The 24,079-nt window shown below is 42.5% G+C and overlaps 3 protein-coding genes across 7 annotated transcripts in view; 2 read left to right on the plus strand and 1 right to left on the minus strand.

Moving 5' to 3' along the window:
• The window catches only part of N4BP2L2 (NEDD4 binding protein 2 like 2), a 43,980-nt gene extending 42,519 nt beyond the window's left edge, over positions 1–1,461 (plus strand). For 2 of the 3 annotated variants that reach the window (XM_062567127.1, XM_062567128.1), the window contains exon 11: positions 1,316–1,388. Coding sequence is in view for 1 of the 3 variants with exons in the window: in XM_062567129.1 (XP_062423113.1) it covers positions 1,316–1,401 (86 nt within the window). In the remaining 2 variants the exon portion in view is untranslated. Of the gene's footprint in view, positions 1–1,315 lie in introns of all 3 variants that reach the window. The other variant, XM_062567129.1, reaches the window with a different exon arrangement.
• A 3,646-nt stretch (positions 1,462–5,107) lies between these two features.
• Positions 5,108–21,341, plus strand: N4BP2L1 (NEDD4 binding protein 2 like 1). 3 transcript variants are annotated; one of them, XM_062567136.1, is made up of 6 exons: positions 5,229–5,288; positions 8,145–9,160; positions 12,919–13,043; positions 13,913–14,001; positions 15,064–15,140; positions 17,607–21,341. In XM_062567136.1, the coding sequence occupies exons 2-6, from the start codon at positions 9,135–9,137 to the stop codon at positions 17,824–17,826; spliced, it is 537 nt and encodes a 178-aa protein (XP_062423120.1). In that variant the 5' UTR covers positions 5,229–5,288; positions 8,145–9,134; the 3' UTR covers positions 17,827–21,341. The 3 variants fall into 3 exon arrangements, with proteins under 3 accessions (XP_062423117.1, XP_062423118.1, XP_062423120.1); XM_062567133.1 differs by lacking the exon at positions 8,145–9,160 and having other exon boundaries at positions 5,108–5,288; XM_062567134.1 differs by lacking the exon at positions 8,145–9,160 and having other exon boundaries at positions 5,108–5,288; positions 13,916–14,001.
• Positions 20,592–24,079, minus strand: part of BRCA2 (BRCA2 DNA repair associated) — a 41,332-nt gene continuing 37,844 nt past the window's right edge. The window contains exons 25-27 of the mRNA XM_062567126.1: positions 23,430–23,686; positions 22,560–22,709; positions 20,592–21,292 (exon numbers count right to left, since the gene is read on the minus strand). Of these exons, the coding sequence (XP_062423110.1) occupies positions 20,666–21,292; positions 22,560–22,709; positions 23,430–23,686 (1,034 nt within the window). The 3' untranslated portion in view covers positions 20,592–20,665. The remainder of the gene's footprint in view (positions 21,293–22,559; positions 22,710–23,429; positions 23,687–24,079) is intronic.

Genomic DNA, 24,079 nt, shown 5'->3' on the forward strand with positions numbered 1-24,079 from the left:
GAAAATGAGTGCAAGATGACTAGCAAATCAGAGACAGGAGTTGTCTGCAAACTGAGCAGGAAAGAGAAGTCTGTTGATGTTTCCCCAATATGGATAAAAGCGAGAGGAAACCATAAACACCGAGGATGGATTTGTTACACCTCTCCTGCTATAATGTAGAAGTAGGAATCTTAAATATTTGACTAATACTAAAACATGGTTTTACTTCTCAGTTCCTAAGATGAAACGTTTCTCAAGAATGGACAAAAAAAGATGATCTTTTTTTGCAGTTTCTGCTCACAAATCTATCTCATGTTTGTTTGTAACTTGAAGCAATTACTAAAAAAGATACCAGTTAAGCATGTCTGATTTTAAGCATGTTAGTAAGTGTTGAATCATTAGATAGTTCATTAAATTTATTTACGGTAAATTGAAACTTCTGGAATGCAGAAGATCTGAAAAAATGGAAGAAACACAGTTGCAAATCTGGTGCTTCACCGATTCATTCTTCTGTCTTTTGGCTAGCATCAAAATACAATCTAGAAGATATGCAGAAAACTAAATCGGTCTTTCAAAATTGCCACAAAAAATGATTCCCATGGCCAAACCTCTTCCAGTTGCTACTGGGATGCAACCATAATAATAAAAAAACATTTTTTCTACCAATTGACACTAACAACTAGTTTGAAATGAAGTTAAGCATAAAAAGCCCTCCAGAATTATGACCAGAAAAACTCATCTGTCTTTTACAGTGCCTACCGGTAGATCCTGGTCTAAAGCATAATTAACAGAGGAAACAAGAGTTGCACAGAACAATCTTTATAGAGTTTTCAGAAAAGAATAGTGATCAGATTATGCTGTTACCTTACACAAAATTCCTTAATGTGGAGGCCTGTGAAGTCTTAGGGGAACATAACAGAAGAAAACAAAATAAAACATAGAACAATTATGAGATGTAGCCGTGCTATAGTAATGTTGGTTGAATAGCTACAAGTAGCTAGTGCATATGATTGTAAAAACTGTATTAAAAAAAAAAAAAAAAGTTTTCTTCCTTTTCCATTTCCCTTGATTCTTTTACATTTCCTACATGTTATAATGTCTGCTTTATTTTAGTTCTTTTTCACTATTTAAAGGAGGTACCAGCAGTTGAGTATGAGAAAGAAATAGACTTTCTTCCCCCAGGTGTCAGACAGGTGACCTCTTTTTAGTGTGAGGGTTGGGTTTGCAACCATTAAAGTGTTTCTGTAATCTGCAGATTTTTTTGAAATATTGCCATATTTCAGCACAGTCTCTCTCTCTCTCTCTCTCTTTTTTTTTTTTTTTTTTTTAATTACAGAAATTTCTCTCTTTGATTCTACCATGGAAGGACCTCAGTTTACAATCAAATACTTTAAATGTAAGGAATCACCTGGAAGAAAATAATCAGTGTAGATACTTGATGTGAATCTGTGGCCATTATTTGTTCCTTCCTTGATATCACTCTCTCTGTCTATGAAATAAAAAATCAAAATAGAGAACTTGCATGTGGCAAAAGACCACTTTCTGAAGCTGTTTGGAATTCATGCCTTTTTTGATACATCCTTAAGTATGATACAAAGAAAATGAAAATAGAGACCGATAAGCACAGAGGAGGAGGCTGTCTGTGGAAGGTGTCAACTTCAGGCTTTTGTATTTAGTTCACTTGTATTGGGATCTGAGATGCTGCCACATGAACCAAAAATTCAGGGCGTCCTGGTAACGATGCCTTCCTGCAGGGAAAGGTGTCTCTTCTTTTGTTATTAGTTGGGTGGCTTATCCTACTCCTGCTTGCATTTCTCTTTGCTCCTGCTTCTCTTACTCATTATATCGCAGTCTCTTCACAAGGTCAAGTGGAAGAAGTCTTCATCAATCTCTCCTTTCATCTGCAGGTGCACAAATTACATTGTTTTTCTCCTGAAACCATGCTTAATGTTTCCCTTGGCATACGCAGTGTTGTAGCTGTAGAAATGAGGAGAAATTTTCACTACAGACCTGACCCAAACATGCTACAGGAAAGATGCTTATGGCTTGTTGTAGACTAAGATCTATAACTAATACTTGTAATCAGTGATTTGATGTTTCTGTTAGTGATATTCCTTCTGCATCTTTTACTTAAATTCCTTATAATGTGAGAGAAAATTGAACTAAGCCAATCTAAAAGCAGTTGTTTCCTTAATTTTTTCCACTTCAAGATCAAATGTGGTGTTTATTCCTCAACTAGAAAAATAGTCTTCCTGATAACAACTATTACTCAAAAAATTATCCCAATAGCACTAGTAGGATACTGTTTTCATGGGGGAGAGAGGAAGCAGAGATTGAGGAACACTAGAACTAAAACCTTGCTCTTGCAAGTGTCTATGCAAGGCCCACACAGGTATCAAAGAAAAGTAGGAAATATTTATGTAAATACAGTGAGCTAAATTACATGGGCAGTGAATCTGAGCTCCTGTTTTTTAAATCAAATTTCCCATTTTCTTTGAGGCATGTTTGAATGCGTCTATGTTCTTTGTTCTAAGGAGGTTGTAAGTAGGGCAAGGCATCTCTGCCAGCGATCGCTTTTATTGGGAAGCACAAAATTGCTCTGATGTAAGTACTGCTGTGGCTCATCATTCCCAAATGTTTGGTGTATGTATCTTTGACCTGGTGCGCTGCTGCCTGGCTCCTCTGCCAGCGGAGGATGAAATAGAGCGCTGCGGGTTGACCTCGTTAGGACTAGGCTGAAGCTTTCACCTGCAGACAGAGTTTTATGAGTGCAACCATAAAAGAAGTGAGGAAACCAGAAGGCAATAGGTATGGCGTGGTGAACCAGAAAGAATAGGGGCCAGTGGGGGTAGTGGAAGGGTCACAAAGGGTAGCTATTTTTGAGAAAAAAAGCAGGAGTACTTGCTGAAATAGCAAGTCATATGGGTGAAACAGGAAATAGAGAACGGAGTGGAGTAGAAGGTGAAAGGACAGATCGAAAGATTATCAAACAGCGGAAAATGTTACAGGTAAAGGATATAGGAACGAAATAATTAAGGGTTGTTCTTTCTGATTAAATTAATATATCTATTATGAGGGAAACTGTCATGAGTAAGGCTTGAAACTTCATACTGAGCGGGAATGACAAGACGAATATTTCACGTCTAGTGAGAAGGATGGGAAAAGTTCGATGAGAAGAAATGCAAGGAAGCTTAAATTTCATGTACTTGTCAAAAATAATACTTCCCACATCTGCAGCTTTCAGATCCCGAATGCTTATCCAGTGGAATTTTCCAGATTCATTTGTTTTCTTTCTTATCTTTTCCCTGCACCCTTTTCATCGTGCATCAGCTGAAGAACCAGCACCTGACTGAAGTCTTGCTATAGCCTTGCAACGCTGTGGTCCAAATGGCCAATGTGTCCCCACACGCCACTTAAATATTACATATACGTAGAAGCAGTCAGAAGATACCTGTTTTTCTAAATTAATGTTGTAACTTCTTGGTGGCTTCGCTTTCATTTTTCATGTGTGGTGGTCCCCCCCCCCTTCCTTGGATTGAAAAGTACTGATTTTCTACCAGAATGAACATTTTTTTTAAATATTTTTCTTTCTACCTTTATTTATTCAGAAAGAATTCTGAATGCATATTTTTTCTGTTACTGAATACCAAACTTCCAGAATGCTTAAAATAAACATTTCAGAATCTGAAAGCATTCTTACGTGGAAAAAGCAAGGAGATGTGCTTCACCTTTTAGCAGGGCTTTGCCAGCTTATGATTAATTTAAAAACCTGTTAGTATATATTTTTTTTTTTTGAAAATCAATAAAAAGTTTTATTTCCTGCCATTTTTTCCCCACCTGATTCAGCTTGTGTGTTGAAAGTACACTGGTCAGCTTTACTTTTTCAAAATACATTCCTGTTAACATAGTGTGCCACATCACAGGGAACTAAGCTTTTTTTTATTGTATGTGAACACTACATTTTGCACTATTTGCAAACTCTTCATAACCCAGCTTTCAGTATTGTAGTTAAATGTATATGTCACTGTAATAAATATGAGACTGGTTTCTAACCAGTATTTGGTTAATATTTGGTTTGCCCTTGAGAGGGAGAGTGATATCACAGTGCCACTTAAAAAAAAAAAAAAAAAAAAAAAAAAAAAAAAAAAAAAAGAGGAAAAAAAAAAAAGAAATGGAAACTCTGTAATTTCTTTCTATGGTGGTAAGGTTAAGGCAAGTCAGCTTTTCTTTATGGAAAATAAATTATTTTGAACTTGCCGTAGTTTCTCGTGTGAGCAAGCATTTGGAAAAGAGCAGTGCTGGTGCAGTGAGCTTGGTGCACAGGGTCACCCGGATGACGCAGTGCCGTTAGTTAGCGACATCCCCTTTGAATCCTTGTCTGCCGCTGGGGACAAGGAGGGGACTCCAGTAGGTGGGTTATCTTCCCCCCGTTGCCCCCACCACCACCCTCCAACAGTACCTGGGTGCTTCTTAAAGGCACTGTAGGTACCGCCACTCTATAAAGCAATTTGGTGATTGCCTTTCTTGGGTAACTTGCAGTTTATAGCACGTACGCTCTCCGCTCAACTTGGGGAACCGCAGACTTCCAGCACTGTGTTTGCGTAGCTGTGAGAATCTGGAGATTAATTTGAATGATTTAGGCTGATGCCCTGGGCTAATATGCTCATGAGAAAACTGATGTAGTGACTCAACAGTTTTGTGGTGTTAGACACAAGCGTCTTCTCATTTTTTGGAATGTCCTAGTCCCTGGATATGCATTTTTAGACAGTTTTTCTTTTAAACAGAGAAATTAAAGTGAGCTTCTGCTTTTGCATGGGGAGAAAATTGAAGACAAAATCTAAAAGTAGACTCATTTGTGGCCTGAGCTTTCCATACACTGTAAGGGAGAAAAAAAAAAAAAAAAAAGAAAAGAAAAAGAAGGCATGTGGGAAAGGTTATGGGGTTTTGTTTGTTTGTTTTTTTTTTTTTTTTTTTTTTTGACCGATTCCTGCTGCCAGCTCAGTGCAGATGTGATCCGCGGCCCGGCCCGGCCGCGCAGCCGTGGGGGCGGACGCGGCGCGTGTCCCGCCCGGGGGCAGCCGGGGCGGGCCGGGGCCGCCCGAGCCGAGCCGGACTGGGCCGCGCCGGGCCGGGCCGGGCCGGGCCGGGCAGGCGGCTCCGCGGGATCGCATGGAGGAGCGGCTGCTCCGCGCCTTCGGGGGGCTCAGCCTGCAGCGCCGGCCGCGCCGCGCCCCTCCCCGCGGCCGCCCCGGCAAAACCCTCGTCCTGCTGCGGGGCCTGCCCGGCTCCGGGAAGAGCACGCTGGCCAGGTACGGCCCCTCGCCGGGCGCTCCCCGGCGCCGGCTCCTGCCCCTTCGCCCCGTCGGGGACGCGGGGCGGGAGGGAGCGCGGGCGCCTGCGCGCGGGCGGCGCCGAGGGGCGGTAGGACGGAGCGAGGGCGGCGGCGGAGCGGGTCTCACCGGGGCTGGTGGCCGGAGTAGAGCCAGCGCCGGCGTGTCGGGGAGGCCTCGACGTGCCTCGCCGCCGCCGCGGGAGCGCTCGCCCTGACGCGCTTCGGGGGAAGGGCGAGAGGGCTGGGGATGCCGCGGAGCTGGGGTCTGCCTCGGTAAGGAAGCGCCTCGTCGAAACCTCGAACAGGCACCGTCGTCGAGAAACCGTAGTTTCCTCTGTCATCCAAAACTGCCCTAAGTTCAGTTCCTTAGGCTATGAATAACTGCTTTAAGTACATACTATGCACAGGGCAGCGTGCCTTGTTCTGAGCGCTCCCTACCCAAGGACGTGTCCTGGCGTGATCCAAGGCACGATATCTTTTGTGCGTTTTTTATGCTCTTTTGTGTATTTGTACCCTGGGCTGCTTGGCAGTTCGTCACCCGCGTGGCACAGCGCTTCCCTCTCCCTCCAGTGATGCAGCTGGGCACGAATGCTGGTTTGTATCTTCATGACGGCTTGTGCTTCTAGTCAGGGCAGCAGCAGCAGCGTGTAAAATGGAAGGGCAGAAGAGACTGCGCCCCTCTCAAACAGGTCTTAAAAAGTGTTTTTAAAAAAAAAAAAAAAAAAGAAAAAAAGAAAAAGAGAACTCATAGATAGAAACAGCTCTGACAGGAGATGGTGCCACAGTCAGTGTGACACAGCATAGCCAGAACCTATAAACCTGGTAGCTCCAAACCCCCAGTGCCACCTGCTTTCCAAAAAAGAGGAAAAATCAGGCTCCCCCCCCCATTCCCTATGTTCATCCCTCACGTTTTCAGGCTCTGATGAGGAAGGCCCAGGTGCTAGTATCGTACACAGGCTCTTTAAGGACTTCACTGATGCTGTTGTTTTTGCAGGAAGGGCTCTGCTGCAAAAGGTGACGGTATAAAGCCCTGCAATGGACTGGGCTGTAGTATTTCCTGTTTTCAGTGCTGTACTTTCTGTAAAACACTACCTTCTGCCTCTTGCATTCTGTAAGACTAAGCAGAGCACTTACGGATACTGTGTTTTTAGTGAATCCAAAATACGTCTCCCTCACGAGGCGGTGTAAGTACAGGCCTCACCTCTTCCAGAGGAGCTTGGGTCTTCTCCTAGTGAAGTAAGAACTTCATGGTCTGAGGACATACCCTCCACGGGTAGAAGTAACTGACTCACCACTGTTTTTTTTGGTTAACACACAATAATTAATTATTAATGACAGACTTACAAAATGCGTAGTAAGCCTTGTTTCAGTCCCGTGGGAGATGAACGTTCAAGCGTCTCATTCTGCATCCAGCTCCTGGAGAAGAGAGGTGACGTGTTAATTGTATCATTACGTTCGGCAATACGTGGCTCAAAGGGCAGGTGTAATAACTGTGTGTAGTGCCTCTCCACTAATTCTGGCTAGATTAGGAAAAGAGGCCAAGAAAATTCAGAGGTTTGCCCACCCTACATTATGCCCTTTTTGGTGGTGTTAATTGCAGCATGGTAAGCAAGATCTACCAGGAGAAAGTTGTGCACACAGGCAGATGTCTTGAGCCACAACAAAACAATATTTTTTGAAACAAGTCTGTTTAACATCTTCTGTAAAGACAGCTAGAAACACAAATGCATTTGTGATCCTTTTTGCATATGTTGCTTAAAACAGCATTTTCCTGTTTCACAACAGTTGATTTGACTCTACCAAAGTTATTAAAAGACACTGGTGTGCCTGGCTCTGTCTGAGGCAGGCTAACAACATCAGCTGCTGCACATGCCCATGGCTGGGCGGGAGGTGTAAGGTGTATCACAGCATAAACCAGCTCAGCAGAGTCCTCACGTGCATCTTTCTGCCCTTTCTGTTACAAATACAATTTCCATCGTTTCCTAGGAGAACAAGCCCTGTGCTGAGAAGCTCGCGGTGCAGCCCCTGCAGCCCCTGGAGTGCAAGCAGAGGGCTGCAATTGCCGGTGGTGCTCCGTGCAGCTTGGCTGCGCTTCAGCTGCAGCGCGGGGAAGGGCAAACGGGGGGGGGGGGAGCGTTGTTCAAAAACCCTGAGAAAGCAGAAGGCAGGTGATGCATCTTTTAAGGTTTGATGTTGGCTTTTTTTTCCCTTGCCCCGCCATCCCTGTTCATAACTTCTCCTCGCTTGAGCCAACATGAGTGTGTGTGGGACCCCACTGTGAACTCCACTTAAGGGAATGAATCTGAGTCTGGGGTAAAGGATTCACCCAGCTGAAGAGAATATTAATATTTCTGAATTGTCTAATTGCCCCAGGAGAAGGACAGTAGACAGCTCTGGAGTCTTTTCCTTGGCCTATGCTTGTAGAAAACAAGATAACAAAACTCGCTATAAGACTTAGGAGTGGGGAGGTAATTATTTATTTACTAAATCCCTAGGTAAGCTGACTTGACCCACTCAAATTCATTCTCTCGCAGATTTGATTCACTCGTGCTGTCACATCCACATATCTGCAAGTGGCAAGATGTGTTTGCCCAGGGGGTCTGGCTGCAGTCAGAGAGGACAAGGAGCTTCAGCAGTTGTCTCTCCACTGTATCTCCTGGGTTCCTCTTGGTTGGTGATGATTAGCTGGGGTTTGGACAATCTTTTATACCTCTTAGTGGTCAGCAGTTATTATGGTGCCATTTTTTTGCCTCAGGATTTTGCTTATTTCATTCTCCATGAATCTTCGGCGAGATTTTTGCTCCCCTGCCCCTTTTTTTCTCTCTCATTTTAGATATCTTTACAGCTACAGCCGCTCTTCCTATTGGAAAAACAGGAAGAAGAAAGGTGCATATAGCCTGGCGTAACCTGCTCATCAGCATGCTGCTATGAGAGCATACATCTTGTGGAGGCAAATCTTGTGCTGGGGCCTTAGCAGAGTGCCGGCCTTCTCCTGCGTGTCTGGAGACGATGAGGAATGAGGTAGGGCAGAAGGAGGATTCGGCCTTCTCAGCGCCAAGGCCCATACCTCTCCACTGACTTCATGGTTAAGGATGATCTTCCTGGAACTACTTGTTTGTTAGGGGCTCCTACCTTGTCCCTTCTGACTGTTCGTTCACCTGGCATTGCCACCAGCAGAAGCGCAGAGCAGAAGAAGGCAGTTTGGAGGTACATCTGTAGCCGCCTCCCTCGGAAGTGTGTGCAGCACCTTCCGCCTCAGCACGTCCTCCCAGCTTCACCGTACATCTTTCCTGACCAAACTGAGGCAACTGCCAGAAAGACTTGACGCTTGTCTGAGATGATGGCACGGGCATAGTTTCCAAAAATGTCTCTGAAAATCAAATGAGCTGCCTCAAGAGCTGCTGGTTCTGGTCAGGCCATTTCTCTGCTGCACAGCAGCTGCATTTCTAGCTCCTTGGCAGTGTGATACACAACTCGTGTAACACATGGCCTTCCCTAGCTAGCAGTTTTGTGCAAATATGAAGCATGATCAAACAACTGGAGCAGACTGTTCAATTTTCCCTTTGTATGGTAATGGAACAACATATAACTTTTCATCTACTGCTGTCAATTTATCACTTGAAGTAGGGTCATTTTTCTGCCCCTTATGAAGAGTGGAGTGAGCAATCGTGCAGAACAGATGACTAGGAAACAGGAAGGAAAAATCACATTGGTACTGAGGAATTGCTGCTTGACGTAATCTGTGGGTTCTCCAGTTGTCTCCACTGTGTTTGTCCAGCTCCTTCCAGTGCTTCCAGCCCTGCTGCTCTTAGGAGGATCCTTAATGTCCCGCACGGCTCCAGCTCGGATGTGCGTTATGAACCTTGCCTGTTGGCTCATGCTTCCAGGTGGTAACGCATTGCAAGCATTTAACCATTTTAATACAAAATGCCCTAAGCTTCAGGGAATTCTGTTGAACAACACCTTTATCAAACCTTTTATCAAACCTTTCGTGCAGCCTGTTGCTCTGCAAAATACAGCAGCTGCTCTAATCTGAGCAGGCGAGACACGTGCTCTGGGAGCGGTCTGCAACACCGCAGCAGCTGCCTGGCGGGCTTGGTCGGGCCAGGTCAAAGTCTTCAGGGCGCTAGCAGTTGTCCAGATAGTACAGGCAGGTGTTTCAGATCTCACAGGTCTGATTTTCTGGTGAAACCGAGTATGTTTCGGATGTTGTGCGAATGCCTTGCATTAGGGAGAGTAGCCAGAGTAAATAGTTCAATGCAGTGTTATTACATAAACATTAGAAAGTTTTACCAATTCTGAGATCTGCCTGAAATGCAGTGACATTAATTTTTATGAATGCTGAGAATATTCCTTCCAATATACTTACTTATTATCAGAAATTTATTTACCTTCAGACTCTCTGTTGGAAAAACATGGCAGCCTGAGAAATGTAATTGTGGATTTCTTTTCTCTCCAATAATGTTATTAGTGATCTTGGAGATTTCTCCCATGTATTCTGCTTGCTTCCAGCTAGTTGAACTCTTGGATAATTAGTTAGTTATGTATGAGGTTATGTATGTATGTTTGTTATGTATGAGATATATATATCTGCCCTCATGTTAAAATTCAAAATTATCATTTGAAAGCACTGAAGATGCTACTAATAAAAAAGGGACTTAAAAATTGCTTATATCATGGGAACAGGTCCTCAGATTAATAACTTAGAAGATTTTTAAAACATCTATCCAGATGTTTTAATTGTTACAATGCTACTATGATCAAGTAGGAGCACAATTAGGTTTTCAGCAGAAAGACTATGCTTCTCCTTTTTTGATCACAGCAACCATCGTAATCATGACCAAGGTGAAACAGCAGGTAGACGCGCGCCAAGCATCTGCGTTGCCCGGCTGAATTCCCACGTCAGCGGGGCAGGCGGCGAAGCCTGTGCCCCTCTGCAGCTCCGTGTTTCTGAATGCTTAGCGATTTCCGGCAGCAGAAGCATGAGTTTTGCTGCTTTTGAGACAGAGCTGAAGAAAAGCAGAAGCACTTAAGAGTTTTTTTTCTTTTTTTTTTCCCCAGCTGTATCAGGCAATCTAATACGATATATTCCCTAGCGTACGAATCTGCTTCCCGTTGGGGATGAGGAAAAGAAAAAGGCAAGGGAGGGTTCTGGGAGATTATTGCAAGAGAGGAAGCATCCCCATTTCCCTCAATCCTTCTTTTATCTGAAATCCAGCAGCAAATTTGTTTAGCAAGATGTATAATATGCCGTGTTTTATACCTACAGCAAGACGGAGAGCTGTGCAATTAACTGTCCAACATCATAGGTAAATTAACACCGGACTTTTGAAGAAATGAGATTTCTTCTTTTCTTCCTTAGCAGTTTGACACTTACTGATCTGACTGCAATGGGTAATTTTTGTTTTATAGAGCTGCTCAAAATTTATTAATAAGCAGTGTTGGTCACAAGTCCTCCCATTTTCAACTGCTGCTGTGAATTTTGCCAAAATATAGGCATTTTTTTTGTTTTGCAGAGTGTTTAGGAGTCTAATGTGATGCAGTAAAACCTTCATTCTAAGCAAACCAATTTGTTCTGTGCAGCTCATAGCTGTCTAGCGTCGCCAGGGAAAGGCTGAAGAGGTTTCGGTGTCCATTGAAATTATAATGGGCAAAAACCCCAGACTTTTTGTTGACTTCACAGGCACTAGAGGATTACCAAAAGCACGTGTAAACTTCAGGGCCAGTTTAGTTGCTTTAAAAAGCCACGTGTAAACACAGCAAAATAAGCAGATGGTAAAGCTGCTTATTTTTCCCATTTAATGTTCTCTTATGTTGCTGTTAGAAGGCCTTCACTTGTTTAGCAGGAAAAGGGCAAATGTGACAGTGATTCATAGTTTTTAACACATTTTGTGCCATATTTTTCTTCCTTTGAAGCACAAGTTTTATTATTTTAATTACCAGTGATGTGAAAGTAGTAGTCTGAGTTTACAGATAGTCACGTATGTAGCATTCATGCATAGATTGCTTAAAGGCTTGAGGGCATGTGTTTGCATGCATATATGTGTTAGAAATTAAATAACCGGGTATATACTAAGAAAACAATTTAAAGAAATTGCCCTGATTGATTGCAAAAAGTTTTAAAGGAGAGGAACATTGGGCAAGATAATAAACGTCCTGGAGTCTTTTATTAATATGCACAATTATATGAGCATATTAGCAGTTAAAGTGACTCTACAAATAGATAACTGCATGTAGCCACTCACTGGTAGGGGATTTAGCAGCACGAGGCTGCGAGGGCGGCCCTGGCCAGCGGGGTCTGTGCTCTCGGTGGCGGTTAGCACCTCGCAATTATATTCATTAATCAACCGAGAGAAGTTACCAAGGCAGAGGCGGACCTTTCCTCAGCTAAGGCAGCGTGCGGTAGTGCTGGAGAATTGCTGCTAGCAGACAGATTGGCATAAAATCAGTAAGTAAATGATGAGAGCAGGGACAACACGATTAAACTTTGCCTGTCTGCCTGTTTGTTTGCAGATAACCTTGAGGGACCTTTCCCCTCACCCTTGCTCAATTTGATCAGACATAGAGAAGTACTTGGGTTTTTTTGCAGCTTAGGAGAGTGGAAGGGAAATGTTTTGTCAGGGAAATTAAAATGAGTCATGGGGATTAAGACTACAGGGTGGTGTGAGAGAGTGGGCTGGTGCCTGCAGGCCCAAGAGGTTTCCACATTGGCCTGATTTTCTTTTCCAATGCTGTTTTGGGCAGAGAGGGATGAGGAGCAAGGTTGTGCTTGCCCCAACTTCTTGGAGAGGTTGCTTCCCTCTTCTTTGTCCTCATCACTGTTGTCATTGTCCTCCTCCTCTTTTTCCTCATCCTCCTCATCCTTGTCTTCCTCATTCTGTCCTTCTCGTCCTCCTTGTCCTCGTCCCAGCACTGCCAGGGCTGGGGAGAGAGACAGCTCCATCTGTGGACACAAACAAGTCAAGAGCCAAGTGCAGATGGGAACCCCATCTTGCATTAAGATTTCTTTGTACTCTCTAAGGACTGGCAGAGGAATGCTTCCAATTTAAGTCACCATCAAGGGACCATTTTCACTTCCTCATACTGGTCCTCGGGTGTCTGTAAGGCAGTTGGTCGGCTCACTGCAGCACAACCAGCTCACCGCAGCCCCAAGGAGCGTCCGCATGGGACGCGTTGGCTGTTAGGAGCTGGGGGATTGCCCTGTGCCTCTTCGAAAATCTCTCTAGCGACGCTCCCATGATCAGACTGTCTTTGAGGACTAGCTTCCATGAGATTACCTGTATCTTTTTGGTTATTTACAATCATCTCTTTTCAGCTAATTCCAAAAGAAATTTGATTTTTTTAATTAATATGATTAAAGACTCATATATTGGTATTCCATTGTAGATTGCTGAATTGAAGGAATCAAGAACATCCTTTCAGGCTCCGTTCCTTTGCTCCTGTGTGTCCCTCTACCAATTATGTTATTTTCAGTCCTCTTGAAGCTGAGGTTTTCAAAATGAAATGCTGTGCAAAGCTGCAGACCATCTGCCAGGCTCTCGATTTAATGTTTTGTTCTGAAGGAGTATGTTAGAGTGCACTAATCCTTCTTCCATCTTCTTTTTCAGGCAACTGAAACGTGACTACCCCAGCGCTGTAGTTCTTAGCACTGATGACTTCTTCAATAGAAACGGTGTGTACGTGTTTGAGCATGACTTCCTGGAGGACGCGCACAAGTGGAACCAAGCGAGAGGTGACTGACAGGGAGCCAGGTTTTCTCAGCATAGTTTTACCTTCAGTCTGTCCATAAACTTAGCCCCCAAAATAAATTATCTCAAAGTACTGGTGTACAGAATAGTAACACTCTGGGAAGATAATTTTGGAGTGCATCATCCACTGACGAGCATGGTTTACTGGTTGAAGTAAGTTAGTTACAATGTCTGAGTTTATAGCACAAAAGAGAGGAATTCAGAGATGACCAACATTTGGTGGCAGATATTACTTTGGAAAGTAGACCAGTGACTACTAGGTGGCTGAAGGTTGGTAGCAGCAGGTGGCATGGCAGCACCCGCACAGCGGTGGCTCAGTACCGCTGTTGGCGTGTTGTTCAGAGTGTGAAACTGCCCCAGTGTCGATCCCCACCAGGAAGCGGGTGTTATGGTGAGTTGCTAGTGATGTCCAGGAGGAAACTTGCAAACTTAATTGTAAGTTTGAGAGTGGAACAGGTCCTCTTTCAGGGAGAAAGTGTAACACACTTCTGAGGCTGTGCTCTGAACTCCTTTGCGGAAATGGCAAACGTATGTTGAGATCATGGAGAATCTGCAAACAGCAGCCATTAATACCTGCCATGGCTACCTAGTGCTCGTGAGCTGATAGGCAAGGTCTACAGGCATTTCAGCTCTTACCACTGAGCGCAGCCACCGGCTGCGAAACGACCGCTGGGAAGGCGCCGGCTGGTTTACTGTTCCCTGGTTGCGTTTGGGCAGTAGGTGAAAACCCACATCAGGGCCGAGAGCCACGTACACTAGGAGTGGGCCAAAGAAAGGACACCGGGGGATAGTAAAACCTAGATCCATCTGTTATTTAATATGCTTTAGCTTTACTTGATGTGTTGCATTACAGCAGACAAAGCAATGAAGAATGGGAAAAGCCTGGTTATTATTGATAATACCAACATCCATGCTTGGGAAATGAAGCCGTATGTGATGATGGTAGGGAAAGCTATGATTTATTGCTTTTATATGCTCAGCTATGACATTTTAGAGGCAATCTGACAGAAGAGGTTCTTGCCATGGCTAAAAATAATTACTTCCCTTTTCCCTTAGTTCTCTAATTATAGTTAATGATAACTGATACTGTGAAGTAAGGAAAGAGATGCCAGTGTCCTTGTTTTATCTAGCTGGCTGCATAACAGGGCAACAGCAATGTCACTCACAAAGATTAACAGTCATTGATATTGACCTGTAACTTCTTGGCGATCAGATTTTCACCCCTTTCCCCAAAAGCAGTATGAACTTAACAGTTTCAAAAATATTAATTGACAAATATAGCAATATATGATTTATAGTTTTAGTTCATGACTTGTGAAAAATACACAACAAAGTATCTTTGAGTGCATTTGTATCTGTTTTCAGTGATTCTGGCAGGAATGGCGTTCACTGGCAATATTTTTAGTACAGTTTCATAATGTCAGTGCCAGCCTTATATTCATGCTTGTGCACAGCGACAAGTTCTTGGGTTATGGTCTTGCCAGTTAAGAAATTTGAGTCTAAAAGTATTGTTTTTATGGAGCCCAAAAGAGGCAAGTGTTAATAGTGGTGCTGCAAATACAGTAATAGAAATTGCAAATGCTTGTGGGTAGCTATGTAGCAAGTGAGAGATCTCAGGCAGAGGTGGACAAAAAGGAAAAAGGTCGGTAGAGTTCCCTGTCTCCTTTGTGCCTCTATGTAACTTCCTCAGCAGCAACCCTCCCACCCCCCAAAACCCCAAGAGCAAAAGCAATCAAGTCATTGTGTTACATAGCCAGGAACTGTGCTGAAGTTTGCTGGCAACTCAAATCCCTGATATAAGAGGACATGAATTAGCTGAGACTCAGCGCACAGCCTCGGTGGGAGTCACTGTTATCTCCTTCCTCATGGCTCCTGGCGGGATGTGACACGTCTGTTCTCAGACAGCTAAAATCTCGGGGTGGTGCTCACAGAGTCAGGAAAACCGGCTACCCCTGGGCTTGGCTGCCATCCGTCCACGGCTAAAACTTCTGTGTACTTCTTCAGGCCCGTGAAAATAGCTATGAAGTTATATTCCGGGAACCAGATACACCCTGGAAGTTCAATGTTCAAGAGCTGACAAGGTACATCTCTTTCTCTTTGATTCAGCAGGGAAGTTTCTCATTTTTATTAATGGGCTCTGAAAAAAAGTTAGCACTCTTCCTCTTTGTACATGCTAAGGAATAACCTAGTAGATGACAGCAGCAGAACTGTGGAATAGTTCTGTTACTTGGCACCTGATGTGCAGTGGGCCCCGAAAGAGTCTGACTGATCAGAAGGAAGTCAGTCCACATCAGATTAGGAGAGATACTTGCCTGAAAAATGTATTCTTACTGCAAACGCTTGGAGGCGGCGACCCTCATTTTTTTTTTTTTTGTTCTGTGGTTTCAGCAGCACTTTCTGCATTTGGATGCAAGACATGGCGAGGCACTATAGACAATATCCTCACTTCTGCCCTCAAAAAAAAGAAAACCTAACCACAGTAAATACTTGCTCTATGTCTTACTGTAGTATGGTGGGATGCTATATTAAGCACTTTCAAGAAATGAGGTTGTAGAAGACTTTTCAAAGGATATCAACATACACACACGCGCGCGCGCGCGAGAGAGAGAGGGATGATACAGTGTGTGCATCAGTTCTGCATAATAGTGTAGTAATAGAGGTAACCAAATATGGCTCTAAATCTGCTGCTTGGCTTGGCTGGGGGATGCAGGGCAAGCAGTTATGTTATTGCAAACTCCTGCAGGTTTCCTGGCCTGTGGCCAGCTGGCTGTGCGGTGCCTTGCAGCGCGGCGCACCCCTACCTGTGAGCCCCGGAAGCTAGCCTGTGCTCACTTGCTTATCTCAAGAAAACAGGGCATGGTTACTTCACTCCGACTGGTTTTAGGTGTTGCCAATTTTTAAATGTTTTTATACCAGCTAAGAACTCCAGTCAGGAATCAGTGCTGTTCTTTGTATGCTTGGTGGAGACAAACGCCTGAGGTCTGTGCTGCAGCACGTTCGCAGCCCCAGGGGCGCCGTGACACAGCAGTCGATGGCTTGGGGCCGAGGGCCAGCGAGAACAGCCATGGCCTTGCCTCACGCTGCCAGGCCAGCACGTGCTTCACCGGCACCAGCCAGGAGGGAGTTTTAAGGCATCGTTGCAGAGATGGGATTTTACCAGTAATCATTATTTATAGGCCAAACTGCTTGATAACTTGTATTTTGTTAATATTAATCAGTTGAAACAAGTCAATGGGTTATGGTAGCTTACAAGCACTGTAAAGCTGAGTCAGATGATACATTCAGTTTGGAGCAGCCCCTTCACAAATGATTCAGGGACAACTGAAGGTGCTTTCTGCTGCATGAGGGCCTTCACTCTGTGCTGCACGTTTCTAGATAGCAGATAAACATCCCTAGTTTCCACCAGCACTGGGTTCCCTAGGCTCTGCAGCCTTTTGCCCTCCCTAAGCTGATGCGAACAACATGAGTCTCCCATATGATCACAGCTAACTTGCTCCGGAGCTCTGCTCACCCTGGTGTGATTTAGGCTACCACTCGGACAGCACAAGTCCTTTACCATCTCCGCAACTCAGGTGCAAAGAAGGAAGGAGAAGGGGTTGGTTTGCTGCTACCTATCTGGTTTTTTTTGTTTGTTTGTTTGCTTTGAGTGCTCCAGGGTGTGCATGTTGTAAGACTGCAAAAATATAGATGCAGGACAAACTTGTGCCAGAATGATTTCAGCTTGAACACTAAATCAATCACTAATGGCACTTTAAAGAGCTAAATGGCAAAACAAACAAACAAACAAACAAAAAAAAACACCCAAGGCTATTAAGAGTTTGCAAAAAATATCTTTTTTTTTTTGAATAAAAAACAAAAGAACTAACCCACAGTAAAGTGTTGAGCATCTGCAGCTGTTACCAGTCTCTTGAGCCAGCCCTGCGTGTTCAAGCACACTGGTCCCCTCCCTCTCAGCCCCATCTTCATTTACTCCCAATGCACAGGGCATGGCCAGCACCAAATTGCACCACATTTGTCTTCCGACCAGTTTCCTCTCTTCCCCACTTCTCAAGTCCCCGTGTTTGCTAGCAGCAGCCATTGGCATTTCAGCCCAGTGAGCACCTGGGCTGAGTTTTCCCACTCGGGTACCACAAGAACAGGGTCTGACCCCTGCACGTATGAGTTGGCAGCAGGGCTAGCTACAACCCCTGGCTGCCCTTCTGCAGGCATGTAAAAGCCACCCCTGAGCCCAACAAGCTGATCGCAGTAAATAAAACAGCAATATCTGTATGACAGAATACCCAGGTCTATGCAGCGCTTTCGTAGCTGACGTCTCACAGCCTGTCTGCTCACCAAAATCTTTGGGTTAAGGTTTTCAGCAAAGTCACTCAAAACAGGTTTGAGACATAGATGGCAATGAATAACAATGGCAAAAAAGGGCAGGAATCATATTGCTGGGGACAAGAGCTGATGTCCTCAACACAGCAGGAACCTTAGCAAGCTTAAGACAACCTGTAATATATGGACAACTAAATACCTGTGTTTTTCTATTAATGTTGGTTCTATAGAAGAAATATTCATGATGTCCCTCGACAAAAGATACAGCGGATGAAAGAGCAGTACGAGCACGGTGTTACCTTCCACAGCGTTCTTCGGGCTGAAAAGCCGAGCGGGGCCGAGAGGAGCGCCGGGGGCCCCTGGGCAGCTGGCGGCCGGGGGGCCCAGCGCGGCCCCCACACCGCCAGGCTTCCACGCATGCCACATACAAACTTCGCACCAGTTAATTAAGGGGCAGCTTTCATGTTGTGTTTTAATTGTCAGGGTATAAACGTCTTTACTTTTACATTTTTCTAAATTATCTGTATTTTTCTACTATATTTCTACTTTAGACTTTTGTATCTTACAAGTTTTTAAATGTTACTAGACAATAATTTCACAGGTTTACGTGACTGAGCTAAGCTCACTGCCCTCAGTGCAAACTGTACACCCTGCCTAATCCTTACTCCACTAAAGTGTAGTCATGTTTACAGTGAAATTTGCTAGCTGTGCTCATCACTTTTTTTTTTCGCTTGCTATCTGTCACTAATGGATAATACTAGATATTCCCAAATTCTTTCTTTCCTTACAGGCTATGTGGCCAAGTTCTCCTTTGTGCAGCTGTCTTTTCCTGATATTTTGCTACCTTTTATCTGGTTTAATGTCTGGATGTTTCTCATAGCCCTTTGGCATTAAGGGAGGAAACCTGAATCATTTATTAAAAAAAATAAAAAGGGGGCAGCTCTGAAAGAGCGTAACAAGATTTAACAGTGCTCCCCTGTTCTACATCAACATCTCTGCTGCCTTGATTCACACTTTCCTTGCTTTAGCTTTTACACAGCCACACAGTTTCTCCAGCCTCGTGAAAAGCTTTAATCATGAACCAAGCCAAGACTTTTCTTGCCAAGATTTAGGCTGGCAGAAGATGCCGAGTTCAGCCAGGCCTGACACAATGCCACTTACTGAGGCTCTTGAAAGGAGCCACTAGTCTAGTGCTCAGGTAGGATCAGGGCTACTGAAACAGCTTTAAACAGTTTTAGAGGTTCAAAATACTTGAATTAACCTGAAGTACAAATTCTATTGAATACAAATTCTATTGCAAAAATAATTATTTAAGAAAGGAGAAGGGAAAAAAATGTGTATGTAGGGGGAGAAATCAGCTCCTTCCATGACAAAGTGCAGAGAACTCACACAGTGATGGATGAACGTAAGAAAGACGCTATCTTGCACTAGTTTTCTTTTGTCTGTATCCTTAAATCACACCAATTGTTTCCTTATCAGGAAGCCTCAGGAAGCAATTTTTAAAACACAACATGTGAGAGCTGGGCCTCTTCAGCCTGGGGTCAAGAGAAGACTGAGGGGGGATCTTATCAATGTGTACAAGTACCTGAAGGGAGGGTGTCAAGGGGACAGGAACAAACTCTTTTCAGTTGTCCCATGTGACAGGACAAGAGGCAATGGGCAGAAATTGAAGCACAGGAAGTTCTGCCTGAAGGTGCGGGGGAATTTCTTCCCTGTGAGAGTGACGGAGCACTGGCACAGGTTGCCCAGAGAGGTTGTGGAGTCTCCTTCTCTGGAGATATTCAAGGCCCGCCTGGATGCAACCCTGTTTACCATGTTCTAGGTGACCCTGCTGAGCGGGGAGGTTGGACTAGATGATCTCCAGAGGTCCCTTCCAACCTTACTGATTCTATAATTTGCAATGGCAATTTTTTTAAAGTAGGTGTGAAATATTAGACAGCAGTTGTAGAAAAGGATGGTAGTGCTTTATTTTGCAGTAGGACATGAAGACAGCTAGCACTAGACACTGAGAAGCGTAGGTATAGCTGTAACTAATTAGCAGTTTTAGTGGACAGAGAAAAGAGGCATAGAGAAATATATCATCACTGTGCTAAAGCAAAGATGCTTGTAGGATGCTGTCAAGTAGTGGACATATGGAATATTTTTTTTTACTGAAGCAGCATTTAAAGTAGTAGTGTCTTAAAGGGTCTTCATCATAAATAACTGTGAACAAGGGGGCCTAGGGAACCCGGCTCTGCACTCAGGCTTACAGAAACATCAGGAGTTGCATAGTGGAGCCACTTGCACCCCAAATACCATTCTCCAGTCCTGCTATAATCTTCAGCCACCCCCAGGTCCCCCCCCGGTTGGCAGGGGGAGCTGCTGACCTCCCACGGGAGCATCTGCCTTTGGCAGGCGCCTGGCAGGAGGCAGCAGGACAGGACAGGCTGACAGCAAAATCACAGTGGAGGTCGCAGCTCGGCTTGCTAGAGTAGAGAAAGTAGAGTAGTAGAGAAATTCCAATTCTGAGAAGTCTTACTTGTAGAACTTAGTAAGAAGGAAGTAATGAATAGAAGTACTCACTACAGTGCTTGAATATTTTCCTGGCAGAAAGAACTCACAAGTGATGAAATTGCAGTAAGATCATTCTTTCCATAATGTTGCAGCTCAAAGTGCAGTAACTATGAATGAGTAGTTTAGAAACATTGCCCAAGGATCAATCTGTTAATCCATTTATGTCACTTTCCTATTGAACCTTCATAGTTACAAGTGTTTTCTAAAATTTTTAGCACTATGTATGTATGTAGAAGTATTAGGAAAAAACATTTATGATAACTATACTGAAATTACAGAGCAGTATTCCAGAATTAAAGTGTTATGTTCTGGTTATAATGGAATTTGGGAATTGTTTTCACCTATCCGGCACTCAGTGCTAAACCAGTAGATGTGGTCCATGTTTACTCCTGACAGTCAAACAGCTGTTCTAACAGAAGGCAACAAAACTGATGGTTTTAGACAGAAACAAAAGATTGTGCTGTAACTTAAGAATACAGCAGAATCAAAGCAACGGCTTATAAAAATGTCGTTAAACCTTCAGCCACACTAATGCCTATTGTATCATACATAGCTGTGGTGTGGGAAATATAATAAATTGAAGTTGAATAATTACACTTTTTGCAGATGAAATGCCAGTTAATCTTTGTTTTTGTAATATATCTTTATTAAATATGATCAAGATTTAATGTAAAGTGTAAAAGTCATTTGAATTTGAAATATGTACAATGCTGTACACATGCATTTAGTAGCATTCTTACCTTTTTTGTCTGTGTAGCTTTCTGTGGTCTGTTAATGAGCTCTCAGCTTCTTTTGTGTCCCTTTGAAAAGCCTCAGCTCCTTCAGCACAGTTTTTTGAAGAGTTATCCTCAGAAGACTTAAAACTACTTTTTTTTTGTGAAAGATCATCAGATAAATTAATAGCTATTGTACTGCTATTTTCATTTACACAGTCAATCTTCTTCTCTTCTGGTAAAGTATTTATGAGTGCTTGTGTATTAATCAGTGCAAGTTCTTCATCTGCAACCAGATCATTCTCAGGAAGATGGACAGCCTCTCTCAGTTTTCTACAGGGGGTGGCATGACTGATACTCCAAGTTGTGTCTTTTGGAGACTTGCTTCGCTGAAAACCCAAACTTCGCGGAGGCTGAAATGCCTTTTTTAAAGATGGAGAAACAGTTGAACAGATTGGTGTCAGTGGTGGAGGGGCAGGTATGCGGCTGAGCAAGTCCATAGCTTTTCTCTTTTTGCTGTTTTTGGGATGGTCTTCATTAGTAGTAGCAGATGAAGACATCTTTGCTGAGCCTTGGGGGACAAGTTTCAAATTCTGTATGCTATTTGCCAAAGGGCTCTGATACCTTACTTCAATGTTAGGAGAAGAGATCTGTTTAAAAAAGAAGCAAGTTTTATTTTAAATAAAATATCCTCCTTTTTTTTTTGGCTTCCTCGAATACTTCCACATAACAGGGGAAAAAAAACTGATACAAAAATGCTATGCTATCATTTGTGTCCAGGTTAACTTTAATTTGTTATCTTCTGATAGTGATTAATATTTTTATTGATGCTTGATAAATCATTTTTACAGGCACATTAAGACAGAACAGTTTCAGTTTCTGAAATCTAAACTACATATATGGGATTTTTTTCTATGCCAGATTGTAAGAATTCAAGTTAATCATTACAAAATAGAGTTAACTTTGATTTCTATTGCACTGAATTTATACTCATATGGTTATTAAAGAAACAGAGAAGAAAACTGAAAAAAAGGGGGGGGAGGGTGGCATATAGACTGAAAAAATTCAAGGTAACCATAAGCACAAGATAATCACTATACTGCAAGTCATTCAAGTCCATGCTTAACTTTAAAGGTTAAAGTCTCATTTATTTTAAATTGATTAATATATTTAATAAAATTATATATACTGCTAAACCTTCAGAATAAAATATTAGAAATGTTTCTGAAAATAGAAAATGATGCCTTTCAGACTGTTTAATCTATTCCCCGGGATTCAGTCTTACATCAGGGTGCTTCCACCTCCCTAGTAACCAGTTGCAGAAAAAAAATTTTGTTCTGATTGCACTCAGTCCTATGCTTCTGGACCAACTTACCACCAACCACCTTCAAGAAAGAGAGTACTATTTAATTCCAACAATTTATGTTGAGATTCCTCCAAATGTAAACATTTACTAAGTAAACTATCAGTGAACTATATCTAGAAAAAAGATCAGAAGATATATTATCTAAACAAGGGTAGGGCTTGCAGAGTGTTCTGGAAGAAAATAAAACATTGATGAAGAATATTTCTCTTAGTGACATTCATATGTCAGATAGTTTTCATAATGAGATGTAGAAAGTGGTAACTCATCTGTAAGGGAAAAGAGGTTTCAATTTACTCATATAAAATTAGAAAGGAAGTTAAGCACCACTGGAACACTTTTTCTATAAACATAATTTACCAAAAAAAAATGCATAAGGATTTTGACTTCAGTGGACAAAGCAGTGACTAAGATGCAACAAATCTCTAGCTACATTTTTTGTGGAAATTTTGAGGAGAAAACCCAATCAGAATATGCTATTAGTATAAAATGTGCTTGTATTATTACTATAAGTAATGTCTGTATAAAACCAGTATTAGTTACAAGAAGCTTACCAAACTGTTACGCCCTGCATAAAGGCCTGTGTTGCAAGGGGAAAGGCATTCCAAGCCATATCTTTTAGGTAAATTGGGTGTAAGCGGGCTGTTTCTTTGGAGCAAATTCATCAATTTTCTTTCCACATCAGAACAAAAAGAATCCACATTCTATAAAGAAGAACAGATGCAATTCAGTAACAGTTGTTTTTAGAATTACAAAAGTAATATATGCTTGCAAACAAAAATTTTGGAACCAAATTTCTCATCATGATTCTGCCAGAACTTTATTCTATGGGTAACCAACAATTTAGAAGACTGCCTCACTTTCAGGGGTGGGAAGGGGAGGGAGGGAAGTCAACTATACCTTCCTGATACTGTAAACAAGAAACATCTCCTGAACCTAAACCTGTTTTTCAGTATGAAGTGAGAAGACATGACCAGATGCACTACTTAGCTACAAAATTAAAAAATTAAAAAAAATTTTTGACAGCCAATTGGTTAATGAACATGTTCAACTGAGCAAGTTAGTAAACTTTAAAAAGGATAGAGCCAAAGTGTCTATGGCAGATTTCCCCATTGACAGCTCCACTATTTTTGTTAGCCAGAGAAGATTAAGGCACATCTTGATGACAGTACTGTTGAGGGAAAAAAAAAAAAAAAAAAAAAAAAAAAAAAAAAAAAAAAAAAAGCATTCAGTAAGAGATTTGGAAAGTTGTCCATGAAAAGTATATGTAACATCTTACTCCAAGTCCCACAAAATCTCCCCAAAAGTCAACATTACACGCGTTACTTACGCTACAAGTTATTAATACTAACAGATTCTTTGATGAAGAATATAACACAGCAATAACTAAAATTAACTGTTGAACTAAAAATTCACAGGTTTACCTCTATCGCACTTCTCAGTTCGTTAAATTTCTCTTGAAGATAGTTTTCCTTTGGACTGGCAGAGAATACAGAAAGATCACCAGCCAAGAGCATAGGAATTTCTGATCTGAATTCAGATTGCCACTGAAGGTTGCTTGCAGAAATGAACGAACCACAGACAACTATATCTTCGATAGCAAGGTGTCTAAGATCTGTCCAGATCTTTATTGCCACTAGATTATAGTTTTCGTCAGACAAGTACACCAAAGAAGTGAAACCTAAAAACAAGGAAAAATTTGAATTAAATTGTAAACCTTTAAATAAAGGTCCATAAATGCAAATTGCAGTAATAAGAAGAAATCGTATGTCTTGAACGAGTTCTAATTGATAAATATAACAGTGCAGCCTATCTGCATGGTAACAGATGTTTGATGCTTCATTTATATTCTACACTAGCTCCCTACTGATTACTGAGACTAGTTCAAAGTCTGTTTTAAGTAGCAAAATTCTTACAGTGTTTTACTTTTTTATGCAAAAGATTCATCAGTCTGTCTCTGCCCGTGAGCATCAATGGCTGTGCTTCCCTAGTTTCATGATATTTTACACAAGAGGAGCTCACGTACATGCAACAACTTCTACAATGCCTAAAGTAAAAGCTTCTCTTGAGCTTG

Source organism: Rhea pennata, chromosome 1 (assembly GCF_028389875.1).
Source record: "Rhea pennata isolate bPtePen1 chromosome 1, bPtePen1.pri, whole genome shotgun sequence".
Lineage (NCBI taxonomy): Eukaryota > Metazoa > Chordata > Aves > Rheiformes > Rheidae > Rhea > Rhea pennata.

Bases quoted from the DNA above. Each gene is read 5' to 3' on its own strand.
- N4BP2L1 (XM_062567133.1), top strand. From the start codon at position 5,149: ATGGAGGAGCGGCTGCTCCGCGCCTTCGGGGGGCTCAGCCTGCAGCGC. The intron at 13,044-13,912 runs GTGACTGACAGG...GTTGCATTACAG, and splicing joins CAAGTGGAACCAAGCGAGAG to CAGACAAAGCAATGAAGAAT. The intron at 15,141-17,606 runs GTACATCTCTTT...TTGGTTCTATAG, and splicing joins AATGTTCAAGAGCTGACAAG to AAGAAATATTCATGATGTCC.